General features: G+C 44.5%; 2 protein-coding genes across 3 annotated transcripts in view; one reads left to right on the plus strand and one right to left on the minus strand.

Annotated features, from left to right (window-relative positions):
* Positions 1-12503, plus strand: part of yeats2 (YEATS domain containing 2) — a 35546-nt gene extending 23043 nt beyond the window's left edge. For both annotated transcript variants that reach the window (XM_080778142.1, XM_080778143.1), the window contains exons 18-30: positions 437-586; positions 2937-3119; positions 4077-4479; positions 5915-6052; positions 6897-7034; positions 7383-7569; positions 8242-8318; positions 8406-8485; positions 9585-9789; positions 10256-10491; positions 10807-10881; positions 11074-11147; positions 12371-12503. In XM_080778142.1, coding sequence (XP_080634268.1) covers positions 437-586; positions 2937-3119; positions 4077-4479; positions 5915-6052; positions 6897-7034; positions 7383-7569; positions 8242-8318; positions 8406-8485; positions 9585-9789; positions 10256-10491; positions 10807-10881; positions 11074-11147; positions 12371-12479 — 2055 coding nt within the window. In that variant the 3' untranslated portion in view covers positions 12480-12503. The remainder of the gene's footprint in view (positions 1-436; positions 587-2936; positions 3120-4076; positions 4480-5914; positions 6053-6896; positions 7035-7382; positions 7570-8241; positions 8319-8405; positions 8486-9584; positions 9790-10255; positions 10492-10806; positions 10882-11073; positions 11148-12370) is intronic.
* A 4187-nt stretch (positions 12504-16690) lies between these two features.
* On the minus strand, positions 16691-23871 carry map6d1 (MAP6 domain containing 1; the record flags this gene model as incomplete). Its single annotated transcript, XM_080779157.1, has 3 exons — positions 16691-17441; positions 21684-21987; positions 23339-23871. 3 exons carry the CDS (start codon positions 23869-23871, stop codon positions 17364-17366), a joined length of 915 nt encoding a protein of 304 aa, XP_080635283.1. The 3' UTR covers positions 16691-17363.
* Positions 23872-25960: the final 2089 nt, after the last annotated feature.

Below are 25960 nucleotides of genomic sequence, written 5' to 3' on the forward strand. Positions count from 1 at the left end.
GCCAAGACATGACCTCCACCCCAAATCTTTCAAATCGGCCTATTACAGTGCGAAGCATTTCTAATTGATTTATTTATTTATAATCGACTACATTGATTAGTCTGATTAACCACTCATTTTAAACTTCAAATAGAGAAAATTGCAGACAAACAAGCTGACAAAGTGTCCCAATGGAACCGTAGCTGGATTGGTTCCATATGGTAGCATTGGTGATTTGGTGTGTGGTTTATCATATAGAGCCCCACAGCTGTGTGATTTGGTGTGCGGTTTATCATATAGAGCCCCACAGCTGTGTGATTTGGTGTGCGGTTTATCATATAGAGCCCCACAGCTGTGTGATTTGGTGTGCGGTTTATCATATAGAGCCCCACAGCTGTGTGATTTGGTGTGCGGTTTATCATATAGAGCCCCACAGCTGTCATCTATGTTCCACCAGGGCACATTTCTGGTGGGCCAGCCAGCGCAGGGCTCTGGAAAACATGGGAGTTCCAGCTCAGCAGGTGGTCTCGCGGCCTCGTCTCCCGCCAACGTCTCACAGCAGGCCATCCGTGTGACGGCAGGGCAGAAGGCTGCCATCTTGGCTCAGGTCAGTATGAGGGTATATGGCTCTTTGACCATATACGCTTGTCTTATTTTCGTAGATGCCACTGTAATTGCCATGTGTAAAGAACAAATATTCACATTATATAACAGCTATGTGTGTCCATATGTCTATTTGAGTATGGATGTGCGTCTGTCCATATGTCATTCTCTGAGTAACAGCTGCAATACCGCTCGGTGACACTGTTGCACTGCTCAGTTCACACGTCGATGTGATTTATTATCCCCCAAATTCTGTGAGTCTGAGTTGGCCATGAAGAAGCTTTGTGTTGGTAATGAGGGGGGCAATTGATTGTGCTTTGATCAACAGATTAGAGCTAATGATTACACCTTTGGCAAAGTTCTGGGTAAGAATCTGATACCTCTCATTGCCAAGAGAACGCCCTCATTTCACTTCACTTTACTGCCAGTATATTTTAATATTCTAGCACCTGACAAGATTACACCTTTAAAATATTCAGCTGGAAAGAAGATTGTTGTTGGGGCAGATTTATTTTGAGCCGAGAACAGTACGGACAGAATTGGCATTAACAATACCCTGGTTCTACTGATGCCAGCTTAGATTCAGACAACATGTTGCTGTTGTATTGTAAGCGATGAAAATCGGAATGTTGGTAATAATGTCTAATGTTTTCTTCCATCTATAGCTCAAGTATGGTATGAAGATTACTCTAGTAAAGCCGTGAGGGAATTGTAAGCGGAACCCCAAATAATTGGCAAAACACTAACATTTGAATTATATTACATTAATATAATTTAAACAACAAAAAAATAAATAAAGTTTTTGTCCTGATGCCGATAACTAGGAACTTACCATCTGTTACTTTCCATTGATCAAACCCGGAACACAATTGGTTGATTGATCATTCAAATAATCGGAATCTGAAAATGCACACGGCCCACCCATCTGACCACTTAACATGTCTGCCGTGTTAAATGGGTGTGCCACGAACACTTTCAAGAGTTTCAAGTGGGCCCATCTTAAGTGGGTCTAATGTTTCCATCTATTGCACAGGCACAGTATTAAGACTATTCCAGGGGACAGCCAGTGTCTGCCTCAATACCCCTGTGTGTTGCTGGGCTGGGAGGCTGATGCTTCTTCTCATGCTGTGCAGTCTAACTCTTAACTTATGTAACACCACAATAGCCATTTTCATGTCTCGCCACACTCCACCCCTGGGACATGGGGTGCTTGTAAAGTGGATGAAAGCACATCCATATATATAGCTTCGGTTCGCAATGAAAGTGCATGTGATATCCCATTGGTTGTAGACGGACCCTTTTCACAGTCGTGTTTATAGCAGGGCAGTGACAGCTGCAGCTAAGTAAATTAATAATGTGTGTTTGATTTAGCTGTGCCAAAGACTCAAGCATTGACATTAGCTAATCGCATGCTTGCTAAATGAGTCACTTTAATCGGACGTGGCCACTATTAATTTAATTGGCGGCAGATGTGTTTGACCCGTCTGGGAAGTGGACATCAATCTGTATGAATAGGGCATCAGCTAAATGACTGAGAGCGCAGTTGAAAATGGCGAGGGGCACACGTCATTTTTATATTAAAAGTTAACAAATGTACAAAAATGTAGACTGAGGGTGCACAATTTGTAACGGAGGGTTAATCGCGCTTCTCGATTATTCGAATAATTGAAAAAAGTAATGGATAGAATAATGGCTAAGATACTCAAATACTATAGTCACCTTATTATTTATCTCTGTACATCTCTGTACTTATTACATGCAAACAAAATAACTCAGATCTTATGTTGTACTTACTTTAAATCTGTCATATTATCCAAGGAATATGACCTGTGATCATGACTATTACTGTGTCTACCTGATCCTGGGATATCTTTCAGTGAAAATCAAATAAAAATAAAAAGATTTAAGAAAAAAAAGATACTCAAATACTCTAGTTGTTGCACTCTTTTAGACCGGGAATTGAAGTAGGTTTTGTATGACTGCCAGGTGGTGGGAGGGTCCCAGGGCTCTCAGGTGAATTGAAGTAGGTTTTGTATGATTGCCAGGTGGTTGGAGGGTCCCAGGGCTCTCAGGTGAATTGAAGTAGGTTTTGTATGATTGCCAGGTGGTGGGAGGGTCCCAGGGCTCTCAGGTGAAGCTGAATTGAAGTAGGTTTTGTATGACTGCCAGGTGGTGGGAGGGTCCCAGGGCTCTCAGGTGAATTGAAGTAGGTTTTGTATGATTGCCAGGTGGTGGGAGGGTCCCAGGGCTCTCAGGTGAATTGAAGTAGGTTTTGTATGATTGCCAGGTGGTGGGAGGGTCCCCCAGGGCTCTCAGGTGAAGCTGAATTGAAGTAGGTTTTGTATGATTGCCAGGTGGTGGGAGGGTCCCAGGGCTCTCAGGTGAAGCTGTCTGACGGCTCTGTGAAGACGGTCGGGGCGGCGGGTCACCTGTCCAAGCCGGGGACGACCACGCTGAGGATGATGGGAGGAGTCATTACAGCCGCAAGCTCCACCCCCAGCTCTGTCGGCGCTGCTACGGCAAACAATGCCCAACAGGTCATTGTTATAGTGTACCCTCTCTCTCTCTCTCTCTCTCTCTCTCTCTCTCTCATATTATTGGACCTTATACCATGCTGCCATTTCAAAACACTTGCATTGTGCTCAATTTACCTGTAATTATGACCTATAATCTTGAGGTGAGAATAATTCTAGCAGGTGATGTTTTTCCGTTGCCGTTTTTGAAGTAGGTGCAGTTTCTTTTGTAATAATGGGAGCAGGCACGCTGCTGGTGTAATGTGTAATTATTATAGGTAAAATGCAGGGAAGATGAAGTGGGAATATGATAATTAGGCTATTGGGTGCGTGTGTGTGCGTGTGCGGTGCGCGTGCGAGAGCTATATAGTCTATCACCAGCGGTGGCCTGCGCTGTACAGATTAAAGCCTTACTGCCATTGGCAAGGCCTCATTAAGTGGAGAAATGAAGGAGAAGAACACAATGGCCATTACACTGGAGTGTCTAACACACAGATGCTCTCTAGATACGTTGATAAAAGAGTGTATAGCGCTTTTGCTACATTGGAATGTAACACTACGGCTTTTCCAGTTCACCATTTTGAGTACTGTTAATTGGATTGTCAGGGCCCCACCAGAGGGAAATTGACTCCTTTTGTGTCAGCGAGAATTCCATCAACCCAGTGACCTGATGGGGACAGGTCTCCATGGGAACCGAGAACGAAATGTGAACCGCTCCAAGGGAACAGGGCAGTTTAAGGCCAATACTTTACCCGTGATGTGACATTATTGCTGAGAATTATTTTGTGTGTTCGTAGGCTCGCTCAGGTGTACTTGCAGGTTAGGCATACAATACACATTCTGTCTGTTTTCCGTCTACATGGCTGTGTGTGGTGTTGTTTTTATTTCTATGTAATGATTTTTCACCTTTTTAACTCTTCAAATTAAGACGCTTTGTCGCTTTCTAAAGAAAATGTACCGTGCCACATTTATCCCCTTCAGGTGTGTGACGGAGCCAAGCCGGCGTCCCAGCAGCACCACCCTGTCCTGGTAGCGGCCAATCAGGCCGCGGTCATCAACGCTGCCAAGAACGCCAGCGCTGCCGCAGCGGCCGCCGCCGCTGCCGCCGCCGGCAGCAGCCTATCAAAGAGCGGCCTGGTCAAGGCCACCGGCAGCCCCGGCATCACGGCCAAGAGCGGGGGCGCTGCGGGGGCAACCGGCGCCGTGGTGACTGTTGCCAAGAACATTAGCAACTTGCCGGTCATCAGCATGTCCAAAGGCGGCGGGGCGGGGACTGTGGTGGGGGGGGTGCACAAAAGCGCCAGCAGCACGTCACTGGTCACGGCGTCCTCGCTGGTCAGTGGGATGGTGGCGGGAGGAGGAGGCAAGAGCGCTATGCTTTCAGGTAGGTGGAAGTGAACCAGCCAACAGATGTAGTGTAAGGGCCGGGCTACAATGGGGACGGAATTGCTCGAATGGAGCGGAGTCTGCAATCAATGTTACGCTGCCACTATAATCAATGGAACATGGCTACACCAAATGCGGGTGCAGGTTGTGCGTAAGCTCCACGCGTGAATGTTTTTTTTACGCGAGTGCTCTATTTTTCTGCTTGTCCTCACCTTCAAATAACAGTAAATACAGAACTCTCCGCGGCGGGACAGAGGAATTGACGGTGCAGCCACCTAGCTGCTGCTTCCGTTTCGTTCCATCCCCAGTTTAGCCCCCCTATAAGGTGCATTGCACTGATGTGTCCACTGAATGTATTTTCTGAGGGACAGAGTGCTTTGGACATAATGTCCTCAATGATTTTGGTCTCTCCAACACTTTGCATAGGAAAGCGACTTTCTCTACATTTGAGCTAATTTCTCTATATTTGAGCAATTTTCTGCTTGAGGTGCACAGAGCGCTCTGCCAAAACACACTGAACGGCAAGAACGCTGAATCTACTGATTTTGTGGAATCCATGGCCTTTCATCTACAGTAGCTCCACCCTCAGAATGTCAATGATGCAAACATATCTAAATTATGGTAAAACGTGTAACTTGTAAAAGTGTTTAAACTCTTAAGGCCCTTGCAGACAGAGTTGTTTTTCTTAGCACATGTGTGCAAGAGGTCTTAAAAAAGTTTGTTTTGCCATCAGTTATTTGATTTCTGTCCGAAAACTTTGACTCTGTGTGCAAGAGGCTTTAGGCTATGTTCACACAATCCGCCTTATATCAAGAAAGAACTCTGATCAGAGAGCTTGTTCTGCAGAAAAATAAAACAAAAAAAATAAAAAAGGGGGGGGGGGGGGGGGGAGGGGGGCAGTTGTTCGAGTTAGTGTGACTGAAACAGACTGCATGTAATAAGCATTCCCACAATACGAGTAAGACGCGCAAACGCGGGAAGCGAACGCAGCTCGTACATATTTGGGTTTTGGACGTATAGCTGCTTTGGGGACTCCTTATATGGTGCCCCTTTTGTGCCCATATATGGAGCTGAGTGGACCTGGCCCCTTTTGTGCCCATATATGGAGCTGAGTGATTGCTGATGCAACACACTCCATATTTGGATAGCGGGACAGACACACAGACAGACAGACACACACACAGACATACAGACATGATCTGCTAGGTCTCATAGTAAGTGCTCACTGCGTTCGCAACAACTCCACAATGCATATTTATATTGGATAAAAATATGTTTAATATACTGTTTTTGTTAGGCAGAAGGAGGAGGAATGGACAGCGCAGTGTTGTGCCTCCATGGCTAAGGCTGACAGCAGGGCATATAGAGAGACTGTACATCAGCTCCAATCCCACATTGTTTTCAAGGTGTTATGTGTTTTTTTGTTTGTTCAGGCATGCTAAAGCTTCAATCCGGAGGCTCTTCCAGCTCGGGGCAGACGGTCCTGACCATTCCTGCCAACCAGCTCAAACAGCTGGGTGTTGGCACCGCTGCTGGGGCCATGCAGACCATACTCATGCCTGTCGGTAAAGGTAAGGGCAAAGCAATTAATTGGTCTGATCATTTCATTTCATTTGGTTATTGTTTTCGGTGTGCGACAAAATTGCATGATGGAACTTAAAGCAGGCATTAGGAGGCACATCTGTCTTTACTCTTGTCTCAGGCCCAAGGTCTTAATATTATAGTAAGGTATAATAATATTATATTCTGTTGTAATACATATATATTTGTATTTGACTTAATACTTACATTTGTAAATAATTAGCAAATGGAATTATTTGGTCATGACATGAGCTTGATTAGGATTTTGAAGTCGCCTCCGTTCTAGCTCAGCCTTTGATCTTGACTTTGTCTCGCCCTTCCTTTGGTCTCGGTCTTGACTCTGAGTCTGAATGGGTTTAACACCCTCTTTGTTGAGGAATTGAATAAGGCTGATCCTAAAAATCTGGTTAAATGAACTCAAAATGAATTCACTGAGTAAATGTCAAGTATTCAAGGACATAGCCTTTTGGTTGGACAATATGACAACAGAGGGGAGAATTAGTTTGTTACAGTGCTGGTAGGATAATACAATGTGGAAGGACAACTGCACTGTTAGGGCATGGAACCTTATTTGCATGCATGCCTTCACTACACTCTACTCTCTGTACACTCTTGAGAATAAGTGGTTCAAATTCTTAGCCGTGTAGTCAAGTCATATTTATATTATACCCCACACATATTCTCAAGAGTCAAGTCACACATCAGCTTTTGTCTCTGTTTCTCCGGTAAACACTCCCCTCCCACATTACATCACCCCTGAGTAACCGACTATCTTCCATTATAATATAACTATTGATCCATCATCCTGTGTGTTTTTATTCTGTGCGTGTATAGTGATGTCTAAAGGCCCAGGCTCCAGTACTCACTTCACCCCCCTCACCACCACCACCACCACCACCACCATCCCTTCAGGAGCCTCCCCCAGTCCTGCTGCCCAGGTCTCCCCCTCCCTTGCCCTGCCTCTGGCACAAGGTGAGAGGAGACAACCCCCCCACCCCTTCCATGACTCTCCTCTCATCCTCATCTTGCTCTTCCTCTGCTGTGATTTCGCTCACATCTGGTTTCATCGTGTTGTGTCTCGTGTCTCTCGTAGAGCCTGAACGTTGTCACATTGGGACTTGTGAGCTTGTAAATCTTTTATTTTGATAAAATCTTTGAAAAACGTCTTCTACAATGACATGCCCAAAATTGGATAAAAATGTGCACACATCGGCTGAATAAGTGCCGTTTCAAATGTTGTCAAAAACAATAAATAACAGCCGATATACGTGTATCAATCTGTCTCAGTTCGTGACCTGTGTCTATTCATTGTGCCAACAGTGAAGACAGAGCCAGGTGCCAGCACACCTGTGTCCTCCGTCCCTGTGATAGCTCCTGCCTCCTCCACCACCTCGTCTTTGTCGTCGTCCTGCTTACCTTCTGGCCATGCCCCACATGTTGTTTCCGTGGCAACCGCCACCATCAAACTGGAGCAGGGGGCCGATAACTCCACACATGACCTCATCAAGTAAGAGTTCATTATGATGAAACCTTTGTTAAACCTTTGTTTCAGCATTCACACATAAATGACTATGGCTGGTAACTAGAGGCCCTGTTCGATTTTAGAACTGGCTTTTGAAATACGTGAATGCGTGCGTGTCTGAAAAAGGTGTTTCGTTTCCCTTTAAGTATGCTTTTCTGGGCATAGAGGGGTGGATCAAACTAGCACTTGAAACCGATGCAGACTTCCTATTGGTTCACCCAACCTATGAGCCTGCCCCCCGTGACGTTATGTGGCAGCCAAGTCTATGGACTTTTTACTATGACGTATTGTGCTCCCCCAAAGGCACACAAGTGTGATTTCATTTTAGATTTTTTTTTCCTATATACAGATTTTTTCCCCAACACAAGCATTAAATGCCATGCAATGAAGAGAACATTTACATCATCTTGTCCCCACACGTCTCACATTTGCCATCAACAATGAAAGGAGAAATTAGGTCAAATGTCCGCCGAATATGACGTAAATTTGTGGCAACAGGCATTCTGATTGGCCAGTATGAGATGATGCATGATGATGTACGATGATAAGAGCGCCCCTCACTTCACACGGGTGTGATTTCCCCCCCCTGGTACACTGGTTCCTTTCTGGTTGACTATAAGTGATGTTAATATGGTGTTTTGTTTGTCTTGTCTTCAGCACAGAGTACATAGAGACCATGATGCAGCTGCTGACTGCCGTAGTGAAGAAGTTCCCCCTGATTGTGCCAGAGAAGAGTGAGTGAACCTTTGTCCCACGTTGATATGAACCCAGTTTAACCTGCGTCAGGACTAGGTGATCTAACATGTCCATTGTTTGCTCAGCCGAAGACTCCCACCCGTTCTGTGCCTCCTCTGCGGAGCAGTATTTTTCCTGGAACATCGGCAAGCGAAGAGCATCAGAGGTGACCGTTTGTTATTGTTTGTCTTGTGTGCATGTGTGTGTTGATATTAATGCTTTCTCCACGGGGATCAGCCCCAGACCCACTTGGACAATCAGATGATCAATCCACCCACCCACCCTTATGTTCTTCAGGCAGCACTACTCTGATACAGAGGCTTGTTATATTGAGCACAAGTCCGTTGCTTCTCATGGTGTTTTCCGAAACTATACAGCTTGTTAATTGTTGTTTGAAGGGCAGGCACGTTTTTTGTTGCAAAAAAAGAAAGAGCAGACCTGAGTGCAGTGAGCGGAGCCAAACCGCATCTCAAAGTGACACCACTGTTGTCTGCTGTTATTGTGCCGTAATGTATTTAGCCAATGCTGCCTTGTTTTGTCCGTGATAATTTACTTCCTCAGAGTTGCGTTGTCTGTGTAATGCCCCTGTGTGCAAAACACAAGGCCTTCTGACTCAGCAGGCTTTCTGCTTGCCTTGTAGCTTCCTCTGTGTCTGGTCAGATGAGTATCTCTGGCTGCCTTGCTGTCCTCTCCCATATTCTCATAATGGGATCAACAACGGGTCCCTGTTAGACCAAGCTGTGCGTCTCTCTCTCTCTGTTTCCCTCTCTCTCTCTCTCTCTCTCTCTCTCTCTCTCTCTCTCTCTGTTTCTCTCTCTCTCTCTCTCTCTCTCTCTCTCTCTCTCTCTCTCTCTCTCTCTCTCTCTCTCTCTCTCTCTCTTGCTCTCTCTCTCTCTCTCTCTTGCTCTCTCTCTCTCTCTCTGACTGTGTCTGTTTTTCTTCCTGATATGCCCACAAAGGATTTCAGACTGGCATAGTCTTAGAAATGTGTAGCCACTAGCCATAGTTGCTAATTCACCCATGGAACAGGGACTGATAAGAAATGCGACAGAGAGATTGAAACGAGGAAGGTTTTATTACGGGGTTAGTTTTATAATGGTATGTATAATGTAGTGTTTCTGTAAAGAGGCAGGCGGTGGCAAACCGCCTGCGTTCATGTTGAGTTCATGTTGCTCCGAAGACAAAATAATATTGTTTTCTTCTGAATCCCTTTGGCCCTGATGTATATTGTTTTAAACAATAACAACATAATACATTGTGTGCAGCTCCAGCGAGCTGTGGCTGTGAAGCGGGTTGTCCAGGATGTGTTGGACCACTGCCCCCGCCTGCAGGCACTCACCCCTCCTAAGACCAGGGAGGTGGTCCAGTGGTGCCGGCAGAGGGGCTACACACCGCCCGACCCCGAGCCCCAGCGCCGGAATGATGAGGAATCCATCGAGGACATCCTCACTCAAATAGACAATGAGCCTGGTGGGTGTGTGTGTGTTTAGCTAGGTTTTTCCTGAGGGATCGACTAGGCTAGCACTTCTCACAGTTTACATAGCCTGTCTGTTCTCTGTAGTCAATATCTTCTGCTCCATGTATAGTTGTGGTGTCTTTTCTTCATCAAACGTGATACTGTTGCCTGCTGCTCCAGGCATTATTTTGAGACTGTGGTGCCAGTTCAGTGAATGTCACTCCTCCCTGATCTCAACCACATTACTTTGTGGTGTTGTCTGTTATTACTAAATTGGACCTGTCAGAATTGGATGGACATGAATTGATCTGATTGTAGAGACGCTAAAATCCTTCAGTAAAGATAAAACTAAAAACATATCAATCTGAGTTGGCAACACATACTGAAAAAAGAAACATATCAATCAGCTGCCATCAGAGGGTTGTTATGCTCCTCTTTTGGGTGTGAGTGCATGTTGACCCGTGTCCGCTGTGCTTGCAGAGTGCCCGTCAACGCTGGGGAGCTGCGAGGACATGGTGCTGCGGCTGGAGCAGATGCAGACCCTGCTGAAGACGGAGCCTGAAGAAACCTACGACGAGGTTGTGGATGTTATCAGCGTCACCGCGCCCTGCCAGAAGTTAAAGGTCAAAGAGGAAGAGCAGGAAGCCGACCCTGAGCCCAAGTTCTACCTGGGTCCCTGCCCGTCTGCCCAGTATGTTGGTGAGACGGCCCAGCAGGTCAGCATCCACTCTTACTGTTTCTTTTTTTATGTGGGGCGTGGGTGGAGGCGGGCACATTGTGGCTCACACTGACAGCTGCTTAAACTTTACTTCCCAATCTAAATGCTTGCTCTGAGCCTTCTATGGGAATCTTTACATGCGTGAAGAGATACCGTAGTCCATAGTTGCGCTTTGGACAATGTTAATTGATGTCATTTTTTCTTTGTTTAGTGCTCAGATCATTTTACTGAGAGTGGGAGAGGTGATACCCCTGTAAGAAAGAATCCTTTCTTGTACCTAAATATGACCCTCTTGCTCACCCACTTCTCTCAGATTGGAGTAGCCTTCCAGCCAGTGGAGGTGGAGAAGAATGTGTTTGCTCCAGTGATCGAAGCCATGATTCTCAAGGTCAGCCAACTATGCAAACTAGGCAATAAAAGTTGGCCTTCTCCACTTAAAAGGCCCGCCGTTCCCTCAGCATGCCCTTGAATATAGCGATGAATATATGCATGAGCTGTATGCAATCTGCCATTATTGCATGTTTCCTCTCGTACTGTACCAGAGACCCTTTGTGAATAATGATGTTTGTGTGTGCTTCAGGCGACAGAGCAGTTTTCCAGTGACATCCTGCGAGAGGCTCTGGCTGGTGCCCACTCCAAATCCCCTCAGAACAGGTCAGAAATGCAATTTATTTTCTCTATCGTATAACCTGCTCAGGGCAACATGCCTTTTCACTTTGCCCTTTTAGTGTCAGATCTAATACCTCACTTTGGAGTTTAGAGTTTAGCTATGATAATACATTAATACATTCCACTTTGTATATTGCTTCCCGAGCTCTTTAAGAAATCTTCAACAGCTTGAAATTATTATTCATACTAGGGGAAAAAACACACACACAAGTATTCTGAAAACCTTTAAATTATTTTTCAAACATTTAATAAAATCACATCCGTGTGAAGTGAGGGGCACTCATCAGACATTTACATTTGCGTCCTCACTTTTCGTCTTCACTTTTCTGTCCTCACATTTTATCCTCAATACGTACTTTGCTCAGCCAATCAAGTCATCGCTATGGGGTGGTCAGCCAATCAAATCATCGCTAATATTCACACAAACATACAAACTGGACATAGGAGGGGCTAGCAACAATGTATAGCAACAATTAACAAGACACAGACGTAGCTACCGGATTGGATCCAGGCAGACAGTCGAGTCAAGTGGCGTCAAGTTCAATCCACTCCTGACTGAAAGAAGGTCCCCAGTACGCTACAAGTCGAAGCAGCTCACTAGCGTAGAACGACACGTCGGGTTCAGCATTGGTGAACTATCACCTGGCAGTGATATAGGTACTACTAACCAATGGGACGGAAATCTCTTTGAAGAGACACTTTGATGGCACTGCTTGCCAGCTGCTCAAAGCCACAGAAGATATCAAAGGAAGTTCGATATCTCAACTTAAGTGCACCCTGGGCTCGCATTTTGCTCGCTCAAAATGAATAAGTCTGCTTGCACCCATGGAAATGTATAACAACGTATAGGTTACAACAGGTCTAAATGGGTTACAACCGTCCCATACCCCTGTACACCCTCAGTCTCCCACCTCCAATACCCCCATCTTCCGAGCAGTTCCTACTTGTAAGTGATGTGAATGGGTGGGCATGCGCACAGTAGTGCTGCCCCATTAGTGACCATAATCTAGGTCAAAAATGTGAAATGAAAACATCTACTGATTGTATGCTAATTAAAAGGGGAAAAAAGTTGCCTACCCAGCTGGACTACCGTGGGTGTGCTGTGGGACCCTAGAGACTTACACACACACACACACACACACACACACACACTGTCATGTTGCATACGGTGCTCAAAACGTCCTAACGCTGTCATGCGGTGTTTCCAGGGCTCCGAAAGAGATAACAGCCATGAATGTCCATCAGGCGCTCGGCAGCATCCCTACCTGTGACTTCCTCACCAACACACACATGGGTTTCCTGTCCACGGACACCTGACCCACAGCGACACTGACTTTGACTAGAAACTGACACACTAAGGCATGTTTTATGCTTCACCCTAATGACGTGTAACGCCACTTGCCACATGCCGAAAATGGCTAATCTACAAGCATTGTGAGCTTGTACATTGTCTATTTTTGTCACGTAACACTGTCGTAGTATATATAAAAGTGTATATATACAAGTATACCTTAAGCATAACTCTGAACCAAATGTTTGAATATCAAATGTGCTATCTGACGACAGGGGTGGAACAAACATTGGAACTGACTAAAACTATATCTTAACGCCTAAGAATGATCCTAGCTGCTTTAGTTGCTATGGCCCTCATTTATCAACCGTGCGTACGCCAAAATATGGGTGCACGCCGAAATTGCCGACATTGTTGACATTTACCATTTCCGGCAAAGCTTGAAATTGAACGTGACAACGTTCAAATCCCACGTCTGCTCGGCAGCTTGCTTACGCTTTTTCCTTGGCTGTTTTTCTGTCGTACACAAGCGGAGCAGCCTTGTCTGAACTGCTGACACTGTCACAGGCATCTAAACATATGTTTTCACTCCTAAAATGTTAATATAAAACGGTATGTGTATGTAAAAAACAAAAGAGATTTCCAACTTTACAAGTAATTAAAATCGCGCAATTAAAAACAATATAACATGTTTACAATGTATTAGTTTGTGCTTAATCAAACACTGCTTTACTGGCCTTGTTATGCGAGCGCACTTGTGAGATGATTTTGGAGCGCATGCGGACGCAGTGATGCGGCATATGCGATTATGATATATATTTTTTTTTTAAAGGCATGAATGGACTGCACGCCTTTATTTCCAAGTGACATGTGACAAGCATACAGCTTGCCTATTTGTAGTAAGTACTAGCAGGCTATAGGCGTAAGGGGCTTAATCATTCACCATTTATAAGTGCTTAGACAGTTTTGACAGTTTTGACAGTTCAGATAAGAGCGAGATCATTTTCGGGGCTCGGGAGGATCGCGGGACCGCGGCGTGCGTCGCCAACACATACCAGCACACATGCAAGCGGCAAGCCTTCATCCATATGTTTATGATTCGTTCATCAATGATCAAATCAGAAATCACTACATAAACGTTGATTATGACTGCCTTGACGACATGATAGCCTCTCTCATGCTGTATGAGAGAGCTAGGCTATCATGTCGGCAGTCACCTACAGGACTTTAATATCACAGCAGTGCGCAGTCTTCGCCGTGCACCGAGCACGAATGGGTAAAATTAATATAGGCCAGCCTACAAACTAATTCCATTCATGGCGATGCGATGTCGATGTGTCATGTATATGCGTGCATGCGTGGACATGACAGCAAAGCAAGCGAGGTGAGAGGAAAACAGACAGGGTAGGCCTACAACTTTATTTAATTCATGCAGGTGTTCGTTCTTTTTGGGCTTGCAAGTTGCGTGTGCGTGTGCGTGTGTGTGTGTGTGTGTGTGTGTGTCAAGAGAGGGGGGTGTGGGCACCCTGGTTACCAAACTTACCAGCCGTCGTATTACAATTGTTCATGTCGCAAAAACGAGGGCGAGGCTTGATTTCATAGGGCGTGCCAGATAGATTTCAGCCGTCACATTTATTAACGTCAGAACGAAATTAAGGAAGGATCAGCTGTTTGCGATCACTTTATAAATGCCGTGGCGACGTGGGTGTACTACGAAACCTGCACTCGAATCTGTGGCAGATTTTACACTCGATTGATAAATGAGGGCCTATGTCTGACAAATATTGACGTACTGTATTTTCTTGATCCTAGAAGGGCTCTGCTTGCTGTTTGTAGCAACCACACTTAACATAGTTTCAGATGTTTGTGAGTCTCGACTCTCGACTTGGAAAATTAATTGAGTGGTGGTCTCAAATCTATTTCAAAATGATTTTTTATAGTATGTCCTGTGTAACAGTGATTCAGTGGGGAGGTGGAGGTTAAGTGACTTGCTTTTGTGAAACAATATGGACGCACAATATGGTCCTCTCTGCTGGTCCTAATCCTATTGCCTCCTCCTCTGTACTGGGCACAATATTGCTTTCGCTCGCACGCTTGCTCTCTCAGTTCCAGAGGAACTGAATTAGAGAGATTTATGAGTTGACAAAATGGAAGCAGCCCATATGTCTCCAATATTAAAATCCCACATTAATTGAGTCAGCTCATCCTGAGCGGGGGAGCTGCTCCATGAGTCATAAGACCCTGTTAGCCATGTACTCTAACTGTAAACTAAAGGGATGCATTCTTAACGTTGGGAATACAGTTTTTTGGTCAGATCAGGCTCGTTTGCTGTCGAGGGCAACCCGTTGCCATGCCAACCAGCGATGTTTCATTATTAAACAACACTTTAACAATGTTTTTTTTTGTAGAACTTTCTGGCGGAGTTGGCCTATTTTGTGAAATGGCCATTTGGATTATTTTTGGCTGTTCAATGCAGTTAAATCTTTGAGGAATAAAACTGTATTAGCCTTTTCCAAATTACAAACCTGACTATTATGCTGTGTTGCATTATAACAATGTCAGCTGTCGGCACTTAATCAAAGCTGTTGAGAAGTTCTCAGCTACCTTAATAACAATCCAGGGAATAAGTCACTGGATGCATCTCATCATTGTTGTGAGTCCATTAGTCTGTTATAATTGTCTATTCCCAATGGATCACTGTAGGTCTACTAATTGCCAGTTTCAAGTACTGTTTAAGCTTGATATATACTTCACTGTGCGGCAGTGTCGTACACCGCCAGCTAGCCATTAACCCATTTAGACCTGAGGACGATTCTACAAATGCCTTCTAAATCCTGACAGTCTGATGTTTCTATGTCATGTCGTTCTCAAACATTTTCATGTCAAGTACCCCCCAAAAATATATGTAATTGGCCGCCGACCCCCCATCTGAAAATATATTGTTCCAGGGACCTCCCAGAAACAAAGATTTGAGTTAAAAACGTTCACTCTGAAAGAATATATATTCAAAGATTTGCACCGCATTTGCATGATTTTTCTAAAAATAGCTAAAGTATAACCTAATGCTTAAAACACCAAAAGGGGTTAATCAAGCTCAACGCTGCAGTGTGTTGGGAGCTTATGGATCGGCCATTTCCGGCGCACAAAACTGTGCCGTACAAAAGTATATCAAGCCCTTTAATCTTCCGTTGTCATTGTCATGATGTATCAACAATTTATGACCAATGTGATTTATATGAAGGTGTGTGTTGCAATTTCAGTTTTATTTTTATATCGTATACAGTATCAATCACTGCAAACTGCAATGCCCCAACGTGTGCGTGTGTGCGTGCGTGCGTGCGAAAGTGAGTGTGAGCAAGCACACGTAACGGATGTGCTCATTTGGGATTGGAGTGCATGTGGATGCTAGTGTGCATTTTCTGACTGTAATTTTTATATGTGACGACTGAGGTGGCTGTTGTGTTGGTGACTCATTGTAATATTAAGCGTTGTATAATGTTGTCCATGTTTGGATCGGCTGAGTGTAAAGTGTTTGGGCTAGGTGGTTGTGTTTGACCAAATTTAACATAGCATAGGAAATATCTGAACATTGTATTTTCATTTCAGTGGAAGACCAAAAATGTATCAATATTCTTGTAATAAAAAAGAAAATGTGTTCAAATTATTGAGTGGTTCTATTTGTCCAATCCTAGGCTGCCACAGTCCACTGTGCTTATAGTCTCACACTGACAGACGATCACAGATCTCCACTGACACAGATGGAGACATTTTTATTCATTGAATAAGCCGATCTACAAGCTCGAGGTTGTAGATTTGTTATTTTTCTGAAATTGTTTTCAATTGTTTGGTTACCAACTCCCTTGTAGTAGGTCGGGAGTGGCTTATTGTCGGTATCAGCCGGTAAAACGCAGGAGTCTATCCCCGTTACAATGCGCTAGACCCCTAGCTGGGAGATGGATTGCTGAGGTGGAGCGCCACACCTACCATCAGCTCCCAGTACTCCCTCGTGGAGCTGTTCAATTTAACCCTTGAGAGATTTCATACACTCAATGTTAAAGTATTTTACCGTGCAACTCCTTTGCATTCAAAATGAGAACTTGAACTGATGGAGAAAAGTGAAATAGCAAACAAAAAGAAGAACCTAATATTCTTTTAATGTAAGGTCATTTACACTTCATATTTGCGCATATTTTTCTGAAACAACAGCTTTACAAAATAAATTAATAGACCCGAACAATACTTTCGCAAAATACTAACCTAATTGAATAAATAAAGTATTTTCCTTTTTTATTACTGTAATAAAAGACTTGCAGAGTTCTGGGGAACATGAAAACGGCAAAATAGTGCTTTGATTGTACACAACCACGACATTGTCATCGTGGGAATAGATCCAACAATATGTACTGTATAACAAAAGGACAAATCATTCCAAATCAACCAGTGTAGACGTACACACTGACATACACATACATACGTACAAGAGTACTGCATAGAGCAGCCATGTTCTCATCATTATGTCTATTAGTGCTGCAAGGGAAAAAAAGGTTGTCAAACTATTTTTGTTACATGCATATTAATTTCCATAGCAGTAGGTGTAAGGGAAGCTTGTAAAAGGTGAGTGGCTTTTACGTGACATCTGATTTTCACTCACTCCTGGCTTATACCTAATTTATACTCCGTTTTACGATGGTGTTCCCAGACGAAAATAGCAGATTCACACGAGATGCCATCATACGACGCAGTTTAAATGAGACATTAAAATACTGAGGCGCCATCTCCAGAGACTTTGCACACAGAATGTACATTCCCCTTGCATAGATTTCTTGTGGAATTAACGGAAAACCTCCCCTGGTTCGTTCCTTGTGTTGAGCTGGGCCAAGTGGAATGGTTTGGTTGTTTTCAACGCAGACTCAGATGTTGAAGACCCTCGATCTACTTTGAAAGACAGCAGATGGGTTTGGAGAGAGCTTGGTCTTCACTAGCTGCTCCTGTGGCTGACACAAGCAAGAGAAGGAAATAAACAGTCAGATGTGTTACCTGACAAAGGTTCATTTCAGTTAAGGTTTGCAGTGGTCTGAAAGCTTGATGACGGAAAAGGGAAACATCTGTGCTGCTCACACCAGCCATGTGAAGAGGAGGTGACTGGTTGAGGTGTGCAAAGAGCATCAGGTTTGCTGTCAAAACAGATCACTGCTTGCTTCTGTTAGAGCACTCTGCTCTGCTGACGGTAGCGATTCTGAAAGCCATACTGCAATCTATCTATCGGTTTGGTTCAATTAAAGGGCTCTTTGCACTTAGATGTTGCCTATATTGTGTTGTCAGTTATTACTGGATCAGTCTACGTACCAAAATCCAGACTGCTACTCTTAGTAACACTTTAAGAGTTATTATGAACACTTGACTTTTTCTCTGAAAATGGGCTGCTTGTTTGCCTAGCAGTGGAAGTCATGACTATGTTTAGCAGGTAATCCGAGCAGAAGTTGACAGAGATTGTGGGCTCGCTGCTGTCCTAGATAAAGGCATATCATCACTGAAGGAAAAGCAGACTACCCATTGTTAGTGCTGTCAACGTTGGCAGCTTCTGGCGTGTGTGTGTGCGTCACGTGCAGTGCATATGTGTGTGTTTGTGTGGCATTCACACCTCCACACACATTTTGCTGCTGTATGCAGAAGCAAGGGATGCTTCTCTTAAATTAGATTCTCGCTGAAAAGGATTGCAGCAACATCACACTTTACCAGAATGGCAAATAACCCATTATCACTCACTTCTGTCTTGCACGCTTGTCTCTCTCTCACACATACGCACGCATGCATGCACGCACGCACAGTGCACACCGGTGCCTCTCGTATTCTCATCCTTTTACCCAACTCCTTTGTTCTCTTCCTGTTTCACCCTCTCTTTCTCTCTCTCTCTCAATTGCAACTCTTCCACTGTGACCGTCTGTCTGAGCCCTGCCCACTTGGCACAGGACACTGTGAGCGTCTGTCTGAGCCCTGCCCACTTGGCACAGGACACTGCTGTATGCTAAGGAAAGTCAGCGTGGGAACGGGGAACAGGTCCAAGTGAAAAGAACAGCCAGAGAAAGAGAGGGAGCAATGGGCTGGAACAGTTAAGAGAGCAAAACAAAATGCCTAAATCAGGCTTGCCACATTCAGGAAGGCTGAGAGGAGGGGCAACGTGTCGCTGAGCAACAAAGGGGATTTCAGAGTTGAATTTCAGGATGCAGTGTCCCTGTGGGCAGATTCACCCCGACAGTGAAGTACCATACTACTGTGAAGTAGTATAGTATAGTATAGTATAGTATAGTATAGTATAGTATAGTCACCTGTGTCAGCATCAGCGCCACACACACAATAACAGAACACTTTCATGCACAGTATTCAGAAGTTCAGGGAAAGTTCCCTCTGCCTTCTGGCAGCACAAATTCAAAATGAAAGCAAATAACCTGAAATCTGTCATGCGGCGGATCACTGCTTAAAGTTAAATGGCAAACGGTACAGGTCCCCGGTTAAGACATTTATCCTGCAGTCAACATAATTTCACTTTTCAATTTCGTTTTCTACCTGGCTCACACAGTCAAGATTTGAGTCAATTTGTTTGTCTGTCGCAGTTGCCTCGGGTCTTATTCCATGAACACCGGCACCGCTGCTCTTCATGTGCTGAATGCAGTGGCTTGGTGGCAGACAGCATGGCCCCAGGTTAAGTAACGCTTTGTTCCCTCATTTCACAGTTTACGATCTCATTTAACACATCCCTGCCTTCAATTGGTTCAAGAGAACAATGTGGCTGTCGGAACTGCAGGTCGCCTTCGAATCATATTTAGTGTCCGCAATTTAACAAATTGATTTGAGTTAATCCCCATCCCGGGATTGTGTGTGTGTGTGTGTGTGTGTGTGTGTGTGTGTGTGTGTGTGTGTGTGTGTGTGTGTGTGTGTGTGTGTGTGTGTGTGTGCGTGTGCGTGTGCGCATAGACAATCCCCAGTGGATGCTTAGTGGGATGTGTGGTCAGACATCTGGGGGTGCGGTGAGTGAATCAGTAATGAATTGGCAGTGGGTAGGACTAGGGAGTCATTGACTGAGGTGGATTATGTCAGATTGACCCGATCTTCTGCCATGCTGGTGTGTGTCCTGTTCTCAGTTGTACAGTAACTGATGAAAGTTGCCCCAACACTTCTTTCACTGCATAGCATAGTTAGTATGCATTTGTATTTGATACTGCATCATAATGTATGTGTGCCAAGAAGGAGCCCACAGGAAGCTCACCTTTACTGTGACCTGCCTGTGTGTGTGTGTGTGCGTGTGTTCGCATGCGAGCGTGTGAGTGTGCGTGTGTGCGTGTTGAGAATGAACCCAAAGGACTCATTTCACTTCTCTGCTCAAACTTTAAATAATGAAGATGACCTTTAATGTGACCTATGTGTGACCTATGTGCTTGCATGCACCCGCACTGCGCACACACGCACGTGTCTAAAGGTTCACGTGAGTGCATCTGTTCCCTTGAACACATGCAAGGATGTGTTTTACAGAGAAAGTTGAGGGTTGATAATGACACTGTAGATGTAGCATTATTATGTTTTACTGTACTCTCTAGGACAGTGGTTCCCAAACCTTTTAGCTCAAGGCACAAAAGAGAATCGACCGGGACACGATCTTGTAGATCTGCTATTTTCACCACTTCTTAAGCTTTTTTTTAATCTATTTTTTGGAAATTATTAGATTTTTCATTTTATTTATTAAATACTTTTGGGAAATGTTTTATTTGATGAAAAAACAACACCCACATGTATGTCCTGATTAAGGTTTAACGTAAATTTAGCTCTTTACTTAATAAAGAGCAACAGTTTTTAAGTTCCAGACAGTACGGGACCTTTTTCTTTGATTTTATTATCTGAGGTCCCAGGTGAGACCCATACAAATTGGTCCGTGACCCAACGATGGGTCCCTACCCAGTGTTCTAGGGTTATGAATAAACAGTCGCCTTGCACTGTAGTCTCCAACAGTCATGGTAACACTGTAAAGACTCATTACTGGGCACTGTGGGCAGGTGTTATTAATTGATAATGTGACGATTGTCACCACTTATATTGACCTCCACCAGCATCAAACAATACTGATAGATAGTTTGGGCCCCCAAAGAGATCAAACTGGGCCATTCATTTTTAGAATTATGAAAATGGCCAACAACCAGGTCATCCCGTTATCTACTCATGCATCAATTGTGTTTTCAAGAAACACTGGAAACACTGCTCTCTCCAGGAGCAATGGTGACTGGAGGGTCAGCCAGCCAATGTCTCCACTGAACTCTTCAAAGCACTTAAAGCCAGTCTAGCCCAGAGCACATTGACAATATTCTCCACTGGCAGATGGCCACAGTGTGGGCAGGCGGGTTGGGGAGGAGGCGGAAGTTCCCCTCCCCCTGGAGATTCCCTAAAACCTTTTCCCTGTCATGTAACAGCTGCCCAGAGTAACATCCCCCATAGGATAGAGCAAATAGGAAAGGGGTCATGTCAAAGACCCCTCTTCTGGTTGAGCTGACCATAAGCATACGATGCCCCAGACAGAGTTGTATTCATTCTCTGCTTATGTAAGTAAATCCAAAATACTTGTTTTTGAGAGGTTCAACTATTGGTACGACTGCCCATCTCTGTCCACCTGTTTCTCAGTCTCATTTTCCCTGAGAACACAAATCTGGGACGAAATGTCCACATATTTGAACATTTGCTTATGTCTCTGTACTCATCGGGCCAGTTCTATTCAGGCCAAAGTCAGGAGCAGAGCTGGAGCACTTGCCTATGGCATTACCTACAGTAATGCAGTACGTGGCCTGTTTTAAACAGCTGGGTCACTTTGAGCTGCTCTGGGACAGAATCCTGTATTTCTCTGAGACACTCCGGCAGCACTAATAGCAGGACACCTGGGAGATGTATGAAGATGACATTGCATGATTGCATACATGCTTTTAAACCTACCGCGCCCACAAACCTGCACATTTTTTTAAATCTATGACATTTTTCAACATGAAAATGAATGGATGTATAATTATGCAGAAATAATTGTAATTTTCTCAAATAATTGCGATTATGCATTGGACTATTTCATAATTATGACAGGCCTTGGAGTGGGAAGCTATCCAGAGTAGCAGATTGTATAGAGATATGATATTTCACTTTCCACTCAATACATGTCTGTTACTTGCATTGTATAAACAAAATGGAGTTGAAAGTGCCACCTTGGTTGAGATGCTGAGGTCGGGCCTCTCAGGCCCGCTGCTCTGCTGGCGGTTTGAGGGGCTGGGGATCCCGCTGGCTTGGAGAGGCGCAGGGATGGGCTGAGTGGCGGCGGTGGCTGAGACATGGTCCGCTTGGTGGTGCAGAGCGGTGGACTTGTGGGCCTCCACACTGTAGGCAGCCTGGTAGCTGGTCTCAGGGGACGGCCGGGACGCTTCAGACACGGGGCTGGTGTTATATGGAGCAGAGGGGCTCCTCCTGGTGCTTTTGGCCGGTCTCACCCCCGTCCATGCACGGTACTCCTGGCTGGAGAATGAGACATGTCGCTCGGCTCAAAAGGGGCACCCGTAAGAGTCTATTTGGTTGAGTTTGTATTCTACTCTGAAGTAAAAACTTAGTATTCACTTATGTACAAAACTATTCATATTCAATATTCAGACAATAATAAAGCTGTATTGTTTTTGAAGCGCTCCCTTTAGGGAGCTATTGAGACCATCACATATCCTGTAGGGAGAATATTAAAATGTGAAATATGCATGAGGGCTTTGTGTATATATATTTTGTCTACCACACCATCAAATAATGACTTCCATGACTTAGACAAGCAGCTAAGCACCATCACATGTGCATAGCAAAATCCTAAGGCTTAATTTAACTGATTTATGGGTCAATTATTAACATTAGACTCAGGATTTTATTTAGTGCACTCTGTTATGTTCCATGTTTAGGTCAACAGCTAACCTTGCGAGGATTATAAAAATGCAAGCTCAACTTTTCTGCTTCTCACTATTGATTAACGTTCCACCCATAGCACTCCAGTGCATGTGAGAATATGTAATGCGAGAGAGAATTATTGATGGGCCTCTATATTCCATATGGATCTAGCTGGCCAGATGCTGGCAATCAATTAATTATTAATGGGTACATCTAATTTGCCATCAACCTACTTAACATCACATAACTTTCAGAGAGCCCTGAGATGCAGTGCACTGGTTCTCAATGTGGGCTCTGCATGGTGCAGGGGATAATTCGTTGATAGTGGGAACCAAATTGACCCTTACAGGTCTGTAACTCTGAGAGTATACAAATGGAACCAAATTGACCCTTATAGGTCTGTAACTCTGAGAGTATACAAATGGAACCAAATTGACCCTTATAGGTCTGTAACTCTGAGAGTATACAAATGGAACCAAATTGACCCTTATAGGTCTGTAACTCTGAGAGTATCAGTATACACATGGAAGTTGGAACCAAATTGACCCTTACAGGTCTGTAACTCTGAGAGTATACAAATGGAACCAAATTGACCCTTACAGGTCTGTATAACTCTGAGAGTATACAAATGGAACCAAATTGACCCTTATAGGTCTGTAACTCTGAGAGTATACAAATGGAACCAAATTGACCCTTACAGGTCTGTAACTCTGAGTCCATTTGGTTCCATTTGTAGTACACTCGGGAGTTAAATTAACACGGTTTAGGATTTTCAATGGATTGGGTCAACGTTGTATCAAATTGGGCGTCCGTGCAGGCCTAATGCTATAGCAGAAAAGGGTTTAGACTTTAGAATCACTGTATAGTGGAAGCGGACAGTGCCAGGTGCTGAAGTGCGTGCGTGGTGCTGAAGGGACAGCGCTCACTGAAGTGGAAGGTCTACCTGTAGCAGCTGGTGCCTGTGTGTTGCTGCTCTTCCCCGCACTTCCCTCTGCTCCGCTCCCCCCTGTTCACCCTCTCCCCCTGTTGCTGCTGGCTGGCATTGTGGGAACCGTTTACCGGGCTGTCCGGAACACTACCACCAGCTCTGCCTCTGTTGCTAATCCAAGGGAAATTATCCCTTTTGGGAATTGGCCACGGTTTGAAATCCTGCTTGTACTGCGTAACACTTTGGAAAGGCTCGCCGGGCGGATGGTAGTCCTCCCGGGGCTTGTAGCTAGGCTCCTTCCGTCCCCGGAATGATCCCCGTGATCCCGGGGCATCGCCGGGTGCCTGCGGGGACCCACGGTGGTGATCTGGGGTTGAGAAGTTCTTCGTGACACGGTCCGTGGGTACCCGTTTGGTGACGGATCGCACTTCTTGCTCCGCGATGTCAGAGTAGTTCTGGATGGTCAGCGGGACTGAAAGGTCCGATTTATCCAGTTGACTCCAAAAGCGAGCCAGGCAGCACACTCTGCTGATACACGGCCAAGCCATAATGACTCAAAGAAAAACACAAAATCAAATGCAAGAAAATAAATGGAGAGGGGGGAAAAAAGCAATGGAAGTGGTAAAGAACAAGCGTTACATTCAGTTACAGTATATGTTGTCCATTCCCGGAGAATTGAGAGTGAGGATATAGGATGTCCAACTGTCCAGAAGCGGAATGCCAGCACGGATGAAACGGAGATCGTCGGGGATCGTCTTTGAACACGTGGTTCGCGATAGTGCCTCGACTATGCAGAGAAATGATTCAAGCATGATGCATCTCCATTGAGTTCCAGTGCGTGTCCTGCATCTGCCAGTCTGAGCCTCCAACATGGATAACAAAGAGGACTTTAATGCCACAAATATTTCGTGGAACAGAGCTCCACGCAATTCGAAAATCAGTGAAGTAAAAAAAAGAAGAAGCCAAATGTCTTTCTTAGTAGTTCGAGGTTACATAATTTAACTGCAGCGCCACAGGTCTCATCTAGGATGGGATGTCTCCTGAATGCAAACACCTGCAGCTATAAAAGGAATCAAATTTAATTATTTAATAGCCTAACATTTCAACTTTCAAACGTCGGCAATTTTATAGGCTACTTCGTGTCACCTGCTATAAATTGCTTTATTCCATTGGATTGGTTTTCTTTCCTATACTCCATTCTCGCGTGTTTGTGTGCGTGCGTGTCGTGTCGTCTTAATTGAGGCTGAGCAATTGCTTATATATCCATACTAGAATTTCGCCCGGCTTCGCCGGGCTCATCCCAGTGTCGTTGCAATAACAGAAAGTGTTTTTTATTTCTCATAAATACGCAAACATGGTGAAACAACTACAGTCACAGAGAGCAGTGGCAAGGTAGCTGCTGCCTGCTAACGATGCAAACAACAGCCTTGCCTGTCGTGTGTGTGTGTGTGTGGGGGGGGGGGATAGCACTAATGTTCGACATTTTACTGTGTCATAAATATGTACATCTGTAGCCTATATTGTGATTACATTTGACCGTACATTTGACTCTTGTGTTATATTCTTGTGAAATATTCAGTAAAGTATTGTGGTGAAATATTCACCCCAAGTTGATAAGATATGCAGAGAATATAATAGCAAGAAGCCCCAGTTTGAAATGCATTAGGCCACAGACCCCCATTTGATACCATTTGCTCTCTGGGAAAATCAGGGTCCATTTGGTTCCATTTGTATGCTCTTGGAGTATGATGACTGTGCTAACAGTATTATCATCAAATATGTCTCAGTTTGAAGATTCAAAAAAACATATTTCATATGTGTGAGCTTGTAAAGTCGAACGTTCAACCTAGAGACAGTGTTGGCAAGTCTGATCATTATAAGCTACTTTGGACTTGTTTATCTATTGGTAGTCCTTGACATGGAAATGTTTGAGTTCCACTGCTCTGAAACAACATTAGACAACAAAGTGTGACAGTCAACACTATAATTGATTATTTTAAGACTAATTTCCGGACCATTTCTGATTTACCTACTTTGAACTGGCCTATTAACATTTTTATAGACCTGGTTGCTTGTTTCACTCTCACATCCACGATATGTGGCAACCCTGGTCCCTGGTTTGTTTTGCGTGTGGATGTTGTTTTGTGTTGCTTTAGCATCTTTAGCACAGTATCTATCACAGGGTGCAGCAGCTGCTGCTGTCATGAAAACGCAAGTTTCTGTCCCAGAAGCTCACGTTAGGTCTGCGCACACTGTACGTTGCTATGGCAAGCTGTCATCAAATGCTGCTAACGTTGTGGTCAGCACTGTTAGCATGTGTGCTATCAGGCAAAAGCTGAGATAGATATAAAACTACTGGCCAAAATGTCATACAAAACACAACCCCTCAAATCGGAATGTGATTGTGACCTACAGACCATCATGATTTGCTTGCTGGACCTATAAATAATTTATTTGCATTAAATTGCCACTCGCCTTAGCCTGCATGCCTATTCTGTGTCTCTGTGTGTGTGTATGTGTGTGTGTGTGCGCGTGTGCGCAAGACAGACGTGCGTGTGTGTGCAGGCTGAGAGCTGCTGACTGTGATTGACGTGTGAGCTGGATAAATCAGTGAGAGTTGGAAAAAGCGCACGCAGA

The sequence above is a fragment of the Protomyctophum bolini genome, assembly GCF_963924005.1.
Source record: "Protomyctophum bolini genome assembly, chromosome: 12".
NCBI classification, from domain to species: domain Eukaryota; kingdom Metazoa; phylum Chordata; class Actinopteri; order Myctophiformes; family Myctophidae; genus Protomyctophum; species Protomyctophum bolini.